Source organism: Ammospiza caudacuta, chromosome 3 (assembly GCF_027887145.1).
Source record: "Ammospiza caudacuta isolate bAmmCau1 chromosome 3, bAmmCau1.pri, whole genome shotgun sequence".
NCBI lineage: Eukaryota > Metazoa > Chordata > Aves > Passeriformes > Passerellidae > Ammospiza > Ammospiza caudacuta.
The window spans coordinates 24,857,493-24,872,434 of NC_080595.1; the positions used below are offsets into that span (position 1 = coordinate 24,857,493).

General features: G+C 44.3%; 1 protein-coding gene across 1 annotated transcript in view; it reads right to left on the reverse strand.

The window, feature by feature from the left end:
• KCNK2 (potassium two pore domain channel subfamily K member 2) overlaps positions 1-14,942 on the reverse strand; it is a 108,283-nt gene that overhangs the window by 63,763 nt on the left and 29,578 nt on the right. The window contains exon 4 of the mRNA XM_058802032.1: positions 11,173-11,483. Coding sequence (XP_058658015.1) covers positions 11,173-11,483 — 311 coding nt within the window. The remainder of the gene's footprint in view (positions 1-11,172; positions 11,484-14,942) is intronic.

Here is a 14,942-nt window from a genome sequence, read left to right on the forward strand (position 1 = left end):
ATATATTCACCTATTTAAACAAACCTGTTGTACATCACATATAATTTAAGAATAAAATTATATATATAAGTTTTTTAAAGAGTTTTTTTTTAACTGCCAGTATTTCTCATTGATTTTCTTTGTACATTTACTGATTCACATTTGTAAATTTGTCGATTGTTTTCAGCATAGTTTTAGTCATAAAGGGCCAGATGATGCCTTCATCATCCCTGGGCTGTTGTTTCCAAACACACGTTATGCTTTCTTCTGGGCTGTGACCATGCTTGGAGAAGCTAGACTAGATACCAACAAAGCTGCTGCATTTCATTCCTTCAGAGTCATCTGTGAGAATGTTCCTGACTAACAGGGGCAAGAGGTGGGCAAGGTTACTGGTCTGCTGAGGTCAACACTGCTGTCTCATAAAGTCTTGAATGTTGCCTGCAGCTTTTTCAGGAAGGATGGCTGCATTTTCAGTTCTTCGGATCAGAGGATGACTTCTTACTAGTCTGGTCAGCAATCATAAGAAGGTCATCATCTAAGACTATTCCCAAGAAAAATTTAAGAAGAAAATAATATATTGCATAACTCCTAACATTTTTGCATTTCAGGGCAATAATTTCAGGGCAGCATCTTTGTGACATGTCCACCACACAAACCTACCCGGGGGATTGGATATTAGCACTTCTCTAGCACTGAATGAAAACCTGGGCTCCACTGACTTCACTAAGGGACAGGATCTCAGCCTTAGCCTTCAAATAACAGGCTTGTTATTCACTGTCAGAGCTGTCTGCCACCTTAACTCATGGTCCTTCAGCCTATTTGTTGACTGATGTCTTACTACTACTGCAAACTTCACTTGTCATGAATTTGACTTCCTTCCTTCCTTCCTTCCTTCCTTCCTTCCTTCCTTCCTTCCTTCCTTCCTTCCTTCCTTCCTTCCTTCCTTCCTTCCTTCCTTCCGCCACTTCCTTCCGCCACTTCCTTCCTTCCGCCACTTCCTTCCGCCACTTCCTTCCGCCACTTCCTTCCGCCACTTCCTTCCGCCACTTCCTTCCGCCACTTCCTTCCGCCACTTCCTTCCTTCCTTCCTTCCTTCCTTCCTTCCTTCCTTCCTTCCTTCCGCCACTTCCTTCCGCCACTTCCTTCCGCCACTTCCTTCCGCCACTTCCTTCCTTCCGCCACTTCCTTCCGCCACTTCCTTCCCCACTTCCTTCCGCCACTTCCTTCCTTCCTTCCACCACTTCCTTCCGCCACTTCCTTCTGCCACTTCCTTCCGCCACTTCCTTCCGCCACTTCCTTCCTTCCTTCCGCCACTTCCTTCCGCCACTTCCTTCCGCCACTTCCTTCCTTCCGCCACTTCCTTCCTTCTGCCACTTCCTTCCTTCCTTCCGCCACTTCCTTCCTTCCTTCCGCCACTTCCTTCCGCCACTTCCTTCCGCCACTTCCTTCCGCCACTTCCTTTCCTTCCTTCCTTCCTTCTCTCCCTCCATCCCTAATTTCTTGATACCTTTGGTTTCTCCTAACTGAAATACTAGTGACAGTAACTCTGTGCATTTTGAATCCAAAAGCAGAATCATGGAAACTCTATAATCTGTACAGTTATGATGTGCTGCAGCCTTTAAACACTTTGTGTGATTTTAACATGGGAACTTCTTGACTTCTAAAAATTATTTTCCATTATTAAAGTTAACTGACCTCCTCAGTGGCAATTTTTCTAGTATTTTTTCCATATACAAAATAAATTGTTTTAAAAATCAGTCTTGTTTCAACACTACAGAATTGGTCAGCATTAGAACAGGAATGTGGACAGATTAAATTCATAAACTATGCAGACTATTTCACTTGTCTTACAATCTTCCAGAGTCTTTGTCTAGTACTTGTTTCATATGAGGTGAGTGAGGACTGAGCAGAGGGTGGGTCACCCAGCCCATGGCACCCAAACAAGGCCTCTATGCACAATGTTTTCTAAAATTACAGTATATAAGTTACACTTACAGTAATGTGTTTTTCTTCTTTAATTATCTTTATAATGGTGAAAAAAACCAGGCCCTTTTTCTTGATAGTGAAGAGAGTCGAGATAAAATTTTGACACATTTTAAAATTTTAGAAAATTCCCATTTTTGAGTTAGGTGAATTCTTAGGCTTCCCCTGTACTGTATCTTAGGATAGGCATGAAGTGTGTCTGAGACCAAGTCCTCACTTGCACTACACCCACACATCCCAGTTAGCTGGCTTTGCAGCCACTTTTGGGAACAAGCTTTAGCAGAGTATCAGAGAAAAGAGGCAGAGATGACTGAGCCCAGAGTGGACAGGCCAGGCATGAGCAGAGCTCCAAAAGCACATTAACATTATTTTCACACCACACATTTTTCGCTTGAAATCAGAACACGGGGAAAAGGAGCATGAGAACACAAATCACATTTTAATTAAATGTCAACATTTCATTTCCTATATAATTTAGAAACACTTTCTAATAAATTCATTCTGCAGCTTTGTGTTATTCCTGTGGTCATGCAGGCATCTCTCTGTAGAGGCCATGCTGAACTTTACTTTGCAGATTAAGACATAGAATACTGTGGCTTTTCTTCTGTCAAAACAAGAGATAAAGCAGCCTTTTGAACAGCACAGTCATTTTCTGAGAACAGAAGACAATTCTAGGTCAGGGATTTCATCTTCTGGTGCTCTGACCCTGCAAGGAGTCAATGGCATTGACTGAGAAAAGGCAGCCTGCTGGCCAGAGAGCCACATCCACTAAGTGGATGCAGAGACACGGGAAAATAGGGAGAGTTTATAAAGTATGAAGGCTGGCCTCTGGTAGTCAACTGTTGTCTCACATGGAAATCAGGCAGAAATAAGTATGTGTCAAACCAGTCACTCCAATGCTCATCTCCTTGTTCCACACCAGGCTCTGAATACATGTTTTTGTACCATCTTCCAGTCACTTCACTTATATGAAATGATGTAACACAACAGTTCATTACTCTCAGCTCTCCTACTTCAGATTAAAATAGAATCACCTCAAATTATGCTTCTGATGAGATCCAGAGTGTGCTTTCTTTCGTTACCCAGCTTGTCAGGAGTTAGCTTGTGCTTCCTGGCAGCCATTTGACAAGTGGTGTAAAAAAAGTCAGATGTGCCTCAAAGTTTCTGAAAACCATTTCTCAGCCTGGATTTCTTCCTTCACTGCTATAGTTCTGCTGCCATTTGACAAGGGCACTCTCCCTTTACAGTGTAAAGATGCACCTCATATGGCCCAGCTACTGCACAAGTCCTGTGTTTTTATTTCAGCTTTGGTTTACAAGCCATGGAAATCCTAGTTCTCAGTTCAAAGGCACACCAGGATGCTTTTAACACTTAACAAACAACTCTTCAGCCTCAAAACACATGGTTTTGGGCCTTGATGTTGAAAGAGATTGCAATAATATTTGTATTATAATTCTGTGACTTCTTGTTTTTCTTTTCAGTTTGTATAACATATGAGTGTGTTCTACACTGGGGACTAGTACCCCACATACTGAAGTACTGAAGGATTCTTTTCACTCTTTCACAGCTACTTAAACTAAAAACATGCAGAAACATAATGAACAACATTTCTATTATAAATATGCATCACAAACCCCATGGGTTTCTATGTGTATAAATTCTCTGGGTGTACATACACATATATATGCATGTATCTACACAAGCACGTTCAGAGAAGAAGGTTTTTCTTTGCTCCTAGATATTACAGACTGGAAGAATTATGCAAACAGCTGTTCTGCAGAACTGACTTACTAATGAGTCATATCTGCCACCCTTTCTAAGACAAAAGCTGGCATTCAGATGCAATCAGGCTAAGCTAAGTTCTGGGTCCATAAAACTGTTCATCTGAAGGAAATGGAATCTTTACGGGTCTCAACACCGGAAACAGCAATAAAAGTTTGAGACCAATCTGCTTGAACAAAGAAGTGACAAGGGCAGTTAGAATTTATTTGTTTTTCTCCTCCCAAATAATGCTTATGAAGGATAAAAACCACTATAAAAAATCCTTTTGGCTTAGGGAGCTGTCCTGTCCCTGGAGAAAATGCTCCCCGGTAAGAGAAAGTTTGGCCAAAACAAAATCCCTCCTTCCAGGAGTTGAGTACAGAACCAAAAGAGGGAGAAGAGCAGGAGCCTAAGCAAGGAGTGCACACAGTCCAGGGGCTGCTGCAACACATCCACACCCAGCCACAGCAGGTGGGTGTCTGTGTGAAGCACAGGTCTGGCTAAGGGTGTGGTCAAAGGTCTTTCACAGAAATCTTTCATTTAATAAATATTTCTCTGCTCTGGAGATTCAGGTAGAACTGAAGGGGGAGGGGTTCAAAGTGCATTTGAACATTTATTTCTGACAGAGTGAAGCAGAAAGGAGACACAGACACAGCAAGAGAAAAAGAGACACAGGATGTTACTGTACAAGTTAGGACTGCCAGGACACTCAGAGTATATAAAGCCCAAGTGCTCTGATGGGCAGACAGGTTACCAAGGACAGACACATGCACAATAACTCAAACTACAGCTCCTGTGCCCCGTGTTTTAACTGCTTTGGAAGTCCTTCATTTCTTCTTTCATTGCTTTGAAAACATCAACAGGCAGCTCTGCTACTGATATTTGCAATTTTTCATTAGCTTCATAACTGAAATGCAGATGGCACATTAAAAAAACTGATGCAATCTTATTTTGGATCCTCAGATAAATAAATAAAATAGAATGCAGCCTCAATTTCTTCTATGCTGGTCTATCTGTCTTTTCAAGGCTTTAAGTTTTACAAAGCATAAGCGCTGCTTCCAGGCTAGGATCATGACAGGGGATAGTTTCTGCTTTCTTTTGGAGAGTCTAGAAGGAATTGCAAAAGGAGAGACTAAGAATATTTAGGGTTTAAACTGATACATTCAAATTATCTCAAAAGTTCCTGCTTAGAGTACTTGTAAGCTACACCTCACAGGACTGAAAACATCTACAAATGCTGTGATTCAAAGAATTAACAAAATTTGTTTCAAGCTTAATAGATTTAGTTAATAAATGTTAAACTTGTCTAAGTAAATGTAGTATTTGTCTGAAAACGAGATCTTTGCATCTCTGTGTTTTCCTATCTTAAAAAATTATACAGCATACTCAAATACCCTATAATCACTTGAAGAAAAAGGATTTACACTTCTTTATTTTAACAGTTTTCTATATAATCAGGGATCAAAGAGCTTATCTGACTGAAATTAAAAATATATACCGGAAAAACTGTTTTCAGGCAAATATAATTTTCTTGTGGCTACATGGCAAATTGTAAAGAAGCCTGTGAAAGAGACAGAATCAGTTACTGAGGGAGGTGCAACTTAATGTAGTTACCTACCTTCAGCTATAAAAATGGAAACGCAGCAAATGCACACTTTAAAGTAAAATATTTTTACAAGAAATTAATCCCAGAAGAAGCCATGATGGCTTTCTGGTGATGCCAGTTTGAAGAAAGAAACACTGCTCCCATGTCATTCATAATTATGTCAGGCTTCCCTCGAGAGAGATAAAGGGGAAAAAAAAGCATTTGTCCTCAAGGGAGATTTTTTTTAAAAATCCCATTCTTGGTTTCATTCATAAACTAAGAGATGAATGGAAATAAAAGGGGCAGTGCAGCTGACACAAATGTGAGATGAAAACAGGCATGGCACACAACTCTGGATCCCTGCACAGAGAGCTGCTCTCCCCATGCCAGCCACAAGCCTGCACAGAACCCAGGGAGATCAGATTGTGGGATCCAGGTCAGTTCAGCTCATCCTGGTGGCTCACTAATTCTTTTGGTGTGTTTGTTTATTTTAAATGCAAGCACATTTTTGTGGGCATTCAGTTTTCAGAAGAAGCCACATGCTCTGAAAGGGGCTGGATTTAAAACTCCACAAAAGTATTACTGCTGAGACAGCTTGGTGCAGCACTCCGCAAACTTGTTCAGATTTCAAAATGAAGGTTTTATAAAGACAAGAATTACCACACATAGCACTTGGAACACATTAAAAGATTGTGCTTTTTAGTGTAAGACTATTTTTTCCACTTGTTAGGGTTTCAGAATAAATATATTTGAAGGATATTTCTGCTAAAGGAACAGGAAATTAACGATATTCTATTATTAACTTATGTTCCATTGTACCTTTACTTGAAAACACTTTATTAATTTTCAGAATTAACTCACTAAAATAATTATAATAATTCACACCAGCTTGCTGGGACATTTTAATTATATAAAATAATAGAACTAAATTTTTTCTTATTTCTATTTTTTTATAATGCATTAAACAACTTGCTTGGATATTAAAAGGAATTTTTTTTTTTTCCATTTTGGTTTAAAAAGGTCAATGTGAACAAATAACTACTGAGTACTATATAATTAGGTGGTATTTACATAAAAAGTTTTTCTCTTTTTTTTCCTAATAATCTTTTTTCTTTGGCAATGGGACAAACAGTTGCTTCTAGTTGCCAAGACATCCCACAACACAAAATATTGGCCACATCCCTATGTCCTAGGCACAACATGAGTTCTGGGCAAGGAGAAAGCAAATTGACTGTTTTTTCATGCACCTTATTTCCTCCATAGGATATTTGGGATCCTCTAGAAAGAATGAGGTGTATGAAATGACAGTAATGACAATTTTGTGACATTGCTGAGCATCAAATTCAGTCAGGCTCACCTGTTCCCAGAGACAACCCCAGGAGATGCCATGAAGGAAGACACAAGTGTCTCATGGCTGCACAGCACTGCATGAGGACATGAGTGCCACCAGAACATAACCTAAGGTGTCTTTACCATTTGCTACCATTCACAGGTGCATAAACATAGCAGGAATTTTTTCAAAGTTATTAGCATTACATTTTGTGCATCTGAGTTTGGAGGATTTCTCTAACATTTTAAATGCTTAGTGGCAAGCTTGCTATAGGAAACAGTCAACAAACTAAAGAAAAACAGAATTAGATTGAAATAATTAGATACAAGAGCTCCAGTTAGAGAATTATTTCATTCTTTAATGCTTATTGTTATTTGTGTGTATAGCTGGATTACTCCCAGGTTTCTATCAGCTTCTATCAACAAAAAGCTCAGTGGAGAGAGAAAAATTGTTGGATGCAAGACATAAAAAATCCTTAGTGTAAATGAAGATCAGGTTTATATACTTCATCACACATTCATTAAATCCACACAGCCTAAACTACATTTACTCTTTTATTCTGTCACCTGACAGTCACTTTGCATTGCATGGCAGGGCCAAGTTGAGAGCAGGCACAGACAGGGAAACCAAACCACCATTCATGATGAATTGTAGAGAACTCTTCTCCAAAAGAAGAAAAAGTAGGAAAGAACCTGGCCACATTCCTTTCTGCTGTTTTATAATATATTAGATATCACAAATAACCGATCCAATGCTTTCTCATCCGTTACCAAATGAGATCCTTGCAAGACCTTCCAACTGCAACTTTTTAAAAGTGAAGTCTAACATCAAACCATGCACAGCTTGCTGCTCTGTTGTATTCTCATTACTCACCCAGGTAGTGTTTGTACTTTTACACTCCCTCCTGGGGTATTTCTCTAGTTGTAAATTTAGATATACCACCCCTGAGTGCTGTGCACTGCCCACCTCAGCACCACTGGGGACAGCATCCAGTGATCCACTTAATGCTGTTGTTAATGCTGGCTTCAGGCTACAGCAAAAGGAGCTGGAATTGCCTGGAAAAACTGGTCTCTTGGGTGTACAGATATACTCTGCATGACTTGTGCACATTTTTAATATGGTACTAAATGGAAGTGCTCACAAAATATCACGTTATGTACCTGGATATACCTCTCAAGGTTGTGCATTGCTGTTGTTTATTTCAGGTATATTCTGTGACAGTGAGGCAACAACTGAAGTGCTTTAGACTGAAAGATTTGCAATGCTGGACCATGGAAGTCTGAGACAGAAGAAGTCATAAAGATCATGCGGTTTTTTGGGGGGTTTTTTTGTCAGCACAGGAATAAAGCTGCTGGATGGGGCTGAAAAGTTATGAGGAAAACACAGGTCCTTTTTCTGAGGCAGCTGAATTTACCCCACTGCCATCCTCAAAGCACTCTATTCCAATACCTTTGCACATTTTCTAGGCTGCATAGCAGCTCTCTGTTGCCCCATATTTTACATCTATATAAAATATATGATGTCTGTAAAAGTATAATTCTCACCTAGTACACCCAGAGGAGCCACACAATCAATGTGACAATACAAAGTTTCAGGAATTCAAAACCCAGGGAATAAACCTGGGCCTGCTGAAGAGTTGGCAACAGTATATATTGTTGTAGCAGGACAGGTTCTGGGGATTGGTGAGATAAAATAAGGTTGGGTAAACAGGAAGGGAAAAATCTCTATCTTATATGTATATATAGAAACACACAACACTGTTTTAAACAGCTTTGTGACAAAAGGAAGATTTTAGCCAAGGTCCTGGAAACTCCACAGCTCCTGGGTGGTGCTGGAAACTGGACTGTCATTCCACTTGTGCTTTTTTTTTTTTTTTTTTAGCTGAATTTGTTGTCTCCAACGAGGGTCTCTGAGGTGCTCACCTGAATGAGCTACCACATATTGCACTGCCTGAGGGTAGTTTTTGGGTAGTCAAGCCTGCTTCAGAGTAAGGATTAAACTCCAGATCAGAAGTTTGTGAAGATTGAAAAAGCTTGGTATGACTTCAGCAATGACTAGCATGAAAGAACCAAAACAGTATCTGGATTCCCAGAACACAAAGTTCAAAAAGAAAAGTTGCAATTAATTTCATTATAGTTCGACTCAAAGTAAATTCTTGATTAAAGAAGACATTACAGTCTATAAGCTCTGTAATTTTCTTCACACAAACTAATCATTCCAGCTCCCTTCTACTCTAGTACATATTAATTTTCAGTTTTATAGCTTTCAGTGAATTCTTAAATAACATTTACTTTTTCCTTGCACGCACTATTTGTTTTTATTCATACAGACATCCAACAAAATCTGAAGAAACACTGCATTATATTGTAATAGCAGTCAGGCACAATCCCAGGGAGACAAATTAATTTCACTAATTTAGTTTTTGTGGCAAAGTGGCAACTAGGGAAGAAATATAAGCCCAGTGAGTAAGATAGTAGCCTAGACCTGGAAAAATGAATTTGAGACTCTCTTATACCATTGCTTTTTCATTTTACTTTGGGAACACAAAATTTCCCAACCCTTAATGTTATTGACTTGATGTCATTGACTCACACTTTGCATAAAGCAAGGCACCCAAAGATGCTCCCTGTGCCCCAGCTCTGCTCCTGTGGAAGGAGTGGAACAGCCCATTCCTACCTCCACATCATGGGGCTCTTTACAGAGAAGCAGAGGGGATCAAGGGCAAATTAAGTTTTCCATTTACCCCACCAGCAAGCAGAGCAAACTCTTTCCACAATTCTCTCTCATTCATGTGCTGTGGGAGGCTGTGTCACCTCCCCATGCTTCACACGCCTGTGTTTTTCTGGTTGTGGCAAGATCATTAGTGGAGATGGAAGCTGATGCTGATATGGTTATCTGTTCTCTGATGGTCGTACTGAAACTCATTTATTTTACGCAGAACATCAAATGGAAGTTGAATGCTGATGAAGTGGTTTTTTATTATCAATCTGTGCTTCTGGGCAGAGAATCATAAATACTAAAATATCTAAGTACTCCAGAGCAAACTTCAACAGTTTTTGCCTTAAGGTCCATCTCACAGATGATGTAAGATAATATTGCTTCAAAATTTCTTTTCTTATCTTCACAAGTACAGTATCTGACCTAAAAATTTCATAGGAGGATATTTATAGTAGCTAAGAGAGTTATTTTTCATCAGAATGTGCTTGTGTATTTCTCTGAAAGCTTATCTCACATTATGCTGGTCAAACCACTGGAACACAGTTATTACACAGCATCTAAATCACTATCAGCAGCATCTCCTCAGGCATGCCTCATTGGACTCGTGGAGAGAGGAACTGTCTGACAGGCATTTTAAGGGTAGCAGTTTTGGAATATGTTTTAGCAACAAGGCAGGGGAGAAATCACAAAATACAAGACATTTTCCCAGCTTACCTTTAAAATTCAGAAGTAGTGTACCATAAAAATAACTCAGCACATCAGAACTCTATATTTAAAACTGAAAAAAGAAAACATGTCCATGCTAATGCTCAATGCAGATTGGTCTAGAGAGGTAAAACCAGCCATATCTGCTGACAAACAACACTTCCAGAATTTTTTTCTGCCCATGCATCTGGCATGCTCCAGAGTTCCTGCTCGCCACAGTCTGGGTGCCCAACGTCCTCTCCTGCTCTCCCTGTCCCATCTAGGGCTCTGTAGAGTCAGATAGCCCCATGGCCACTGCTAAGGAAGGAGTCAATCCTTGCCAACTCTTGACTGTTCACTCGAGTCTCCCATTTCATTGTCCCATGCCCAGAACAGATGTGATTTGGCAGCCCTCTGCTATTCCCTCTAGTGCCACTGGATATTCATAAGAACATGGGAGTTAAGTTGGAAGGGGATTTATGGGGCTCCAGATCTAGTTCTGTGCTACTGCAAATAAGTATCTACCATGGTTCTGAGGCAGGGGACCTGCAAGGGTAAAGTCATGTTAATAGGAACACACCAATGTACATCATTTGTGGATGTGCCTTTAAGAAGCAGAGAAAACTGAGATTTAAGATCAAAGTAGGAAGTCCATGGTGCTTTCCTGTACTTAAAACAAAATCAATATAAAGAAACATACAGCTGGAAGGAACGCTAGCTTGATAAAATCACAGTAAATTAGGAGTTCTTTAAGGCAATGGATGGTGTAGCTTCTTCCTCAGAATTAGGCACTTCAAATATTGACAGAACTTGTAAAGCACAATCAATATACCAATTCCTTTGTGAACTATTAATTATATATATTGCTGATGAATAATCATTTAATTAGCATAATGGGAGGCTTCAGTGAAAAGGCCCTCTACCAAGCATACTGGACTTAAAAATAGCAATAGCTTTTCAACCATGATGCTTTGCATGAAAATGCAAATGCTCAGCTTCTGGTCTAACACTTTTTACATCGCTCGGCCAATACAGAGCCCTGCCAATAGAGGTTTGCCCCTTATCACTGCAGCACTGCCATGTATCATTTGTTCCTCTAAGGCAAGGTGATGAGGGGTTTGGTATGGATTACCTGAATCAGTTCATCAAGCTCTGTTGCATTCACACAGGAATGCTGAGATACAAACGTCTGCTTCTGAATCACAATGGTGGTTCTCTGGGAGGTCTCATGAGGCTGCTCCAGGGCTTTAAATACTGTTGCTCCAATTATTAAATACACGACTACCACCAGAAAAATTGTTGACACTGTCTTCCATTTCATAACATTAATGGCTGAATCGTTTTCCTCCCGTGAAGCGAGCACGGTAGGCTTGGTGGAAAATGATAATCTTGGTTTGGAGTTCTGAGTGGCCGATTTGGGATCCAGCAAGTCAGGTGCCGCCACTGGCAAAAATAGAAAAAGAAAGTTAATGTTCACAGTGCCACTCAGATTTCACTAACTAAACTTCTTGTCAAGAGATTACACAAATTCTGTTGCTTCTAAATGGAATTCTTAAACTGCTTCATCTTTCTCTTAATCCCATAACACCTTACAACTCAAATCTTACTCAGATCTGTTGCTCTGAGTAGTAGTGTCCATCCTACATGTATAAGCACTTTTGGAACATTTTCTACATCTGTCACCGTATGATATGGAATAGTTTCCAAAAGCATACTTCCTCTACATCCTTGCATTTCATTAAATTACTCTAAGGTAGTATTTTGCTGCAGAGATTTTTTATGTCCACTGTTCTCTCAAGCACTGCTGAGCAGCCTTCCAGCTGTGTTCTACCTCAGCACTACAGAAGTATCAGGAAAATACAAAACCTCATCTCCTTCAGCTATTTTATCCTATGCTCCAACAAATGCTCTCGGAGAACAGCTGTGTGATCACTTCTAAACTCCCCAGACACAATCGTAAAAATAAGACATTGCTCATCATACTGGTCTTAACAGGCTAATTGTTTATTGATTACACCTTTCAGAAAACAGCGACACAACACATGTGTGCTTACTGGAAGAGTCGTGCATTTGTTACAGCAGGTACTTCTATTTACAGCTACAAAAACCCCACCGGGTTAGGAAAAGAGTGGCTGAGTGTGTTAATCAAGTACTTGGATAACTCATGTGACTACCAGTAACTACATGGGCACTAAAAAAAAATCCTCCACATCAAGTCCAGATAAAGGTCTCCTGCAGGAAGATGGTCACGGCAGTAACCACACAAGCTATATTTAAATTGTTTTGAATGACCAGTACATTTTAAATGGCCACGACAGCTCTTCCACCCGCTGGTGGGAAAAGCTCAGATCTAAATCGAGAGGAAAGTCTCCCACAGGACGGCGGAGATGGGATGCGTCCCTGCAGGGAAGGCGGTGGTACTTGGCAGAGTCGCCGCCCGGGAACCCGCCGGGCTCGGGCACACGCCGCTGCTCCGGGAGAAGGGCTCAGGGGCAGAGCGGCAGCCCCGGGGGGCCGGGCGGGGACCCGGGGCACCCCTGGCATCCCGCGGGGTGGGCGCCGGGCGCTCCAGGCGCGCCGCGGTCACGCCTCCCACGGCTCCGGCCCCCGCCCCACGGGCACCGGCGGCTCGGGCACGGCCCCCCCGTCCCGCACCTTGCCGGGGGAGCCCCTTTCCCGCCGCCGCCTCCTCTCCTGCGGCAGCCCCCGAGCCCTCCCGATCCCCAGGGCCGGTGCCGGGGAGCGCTCTCGGCGCGGCCGGGGCCGCCGAGCCCGCCCGGAGCAGCGCCGACCCGCCGCGGCCGCCGGCGGCGAACAAAGGAGCGGGCACCGGCACCGCCGCTCCGCCGCCCCCGCGCCGCGGCCGGTGCAACGCGCCGGGGCCGCCGCCGCCCCCGCGGGGTGCAGCCCCGGTAGCCCCCGCGGAGCTGCCGCCAGCTGGGATGCTCCGCCGCGGGGAGCGGCGCGGGGGCGAGGCGGCCGGCGGCGGAGCCGGGGCGCGGCGGGAGCGGGGCCGGGAAGGGAGGGGAGAGGAGCCAGGCAAGGTACAAAGGAGCCCCGGGCCGCCGCGGGGAGCATCCCGGTGTCCGGTGCGGGGGAAGCAGGGGCGCATGCAGCATCCGCAGGGCTGGGAGCGGGGAGGCACGCCATTGTGCTCGTACTCACTTCTTATTTACCGACCCGGTGCCCTCTCCTCGCTCCACGGGCAGGCATTTTTTCTATGCTTGGATAGATACAGTTAGAGCAAATTCAAAAAAAAAATTCAAAAAAAAAAAAAAGGAAAAGAAAAGAAAGGCAGGAGCAGACCGATAGGAAGAGGCTGATGGATGGGTCTGGAGGAGAGGGAGCGGCAGGGGCGGGCGGGCTGGCAACGCGGATCCCGCCGGCTCTCCCCGGCCCCGCGGCGTGCGAGGTGCCTCACGTCGCGCATCGCGCATCGCACATCGCGGCGCTTCGTGTGTGCGAGTGCGTGCGAGTGTGTCCGTGTGTCCGTGCGTGCCTGAGCGCCCGTGTGTGTGTGTGCGTGTCCGTGCGCGCTCCGGTGCGCCGGGCGTGCGGAGCAGCCCGAGCCCGGCGGTGCCTTTTGTGGGGCGGCGAGAAGCCGCACCGCTGCTCGCCCCCCCCCGCCCTTCCGCGCCCCTTCCGCGCCCCCCGCCGGCGGGGGGGCAGCAGCTCCGCGCCGCTCCCGGCCCGCCGGGGCTGCGCCCCCTCCGCGCCCGCCGCCCGCTGGGCAGATGCTGCCGGGCGCCCGGGGGAAGGTGGAAGGGGAGCCGGGGGAGGCAGAGCGGTACCTGCTCTTCTCTCCAGGAGAGCAAGGTCTCGCCTGGAAACAAGCGAGGAGAGGGGAGGGACAGAGGGAGGAGGAGAAGGCACCGGCCAACCCCGCCGGCGAGGCTGGACCTGCCGGCGGTCCCCGCTCCGGCCCCACAACCCGGTCGCCTCGCCCGAGACTCCCCGTGAACTTTTGAACTGTCCGAAATGTCACCGAATTAGGAGGAGAGGGGGGACAAGCGGGGACACCTCGGCCCTCGCCGGGGAACGGCGCGGGGCTGAAGGGCCAGGCGGTTCCGTCCTCCCCGGCTCGGCCTGACTTTAACCCGGTGCTCGGCAGCCCGGGTGTGCTGCTGCAAGGAGTTAACTAGGTGGGATCTGGGAGGCAGGGATGCTAGCTGCTCTCCTATCGCACGCGCCGCCTGCGCACCGCCTTCTTCCATTTCTGTCTGATAGATACATCAGAAATGCTGCTTCAACTGTGCTTTCTGCCACTAAAAAGCCTGAAATTATCCTTGCTATCTTTGCCGTGGGCTAACTCCCCTATTTCCCAGTCATCTGTCACCTGTGACACTATCCATGGGTCAGTTGTTCACACTGAGGTGAAGAGCATGAAGACAAATCCTAGAAAAGGATTTACCAAGAGAAACCAAAAACTGCTCCCACAGCCACTCTCTAAAAAGTCTAAAAAAATTACTCACCGTAACAAATGGGTATAAGTCTCAAGCATTTAAAGCCAGAGGCTGTATCTGTAAAATGGCCAAAGACAGTCATACATCGGGTGTTTAATGGGCTATAATCCCACTTAAATCAGCAGCACCATCAGCAAACACTTTAGAAGTCACTTATTTTAACGCTTCTCCATATCAATGTGACATAATACAAATGAGTGTAATATTGAGTTCCTCAGGACTCCCATTTCAGCAACATCAATCACACCACTCTCACGCTGCGTGTCCACAAGTCTCCAGAAGATGCAGCGCAGGGCAGGAAGCTGCCCCTGCTATTTCAGAGCGAGCTGTAGCTCATTGCTGCCCATCCCTGGGAACCATCAGAGCACTTGTCGAGTATTGAGAGCCTCTGGGCCCAATCCAACAGCCCCTTGCAAGCAGATCTTCAGTCACAGGGTTG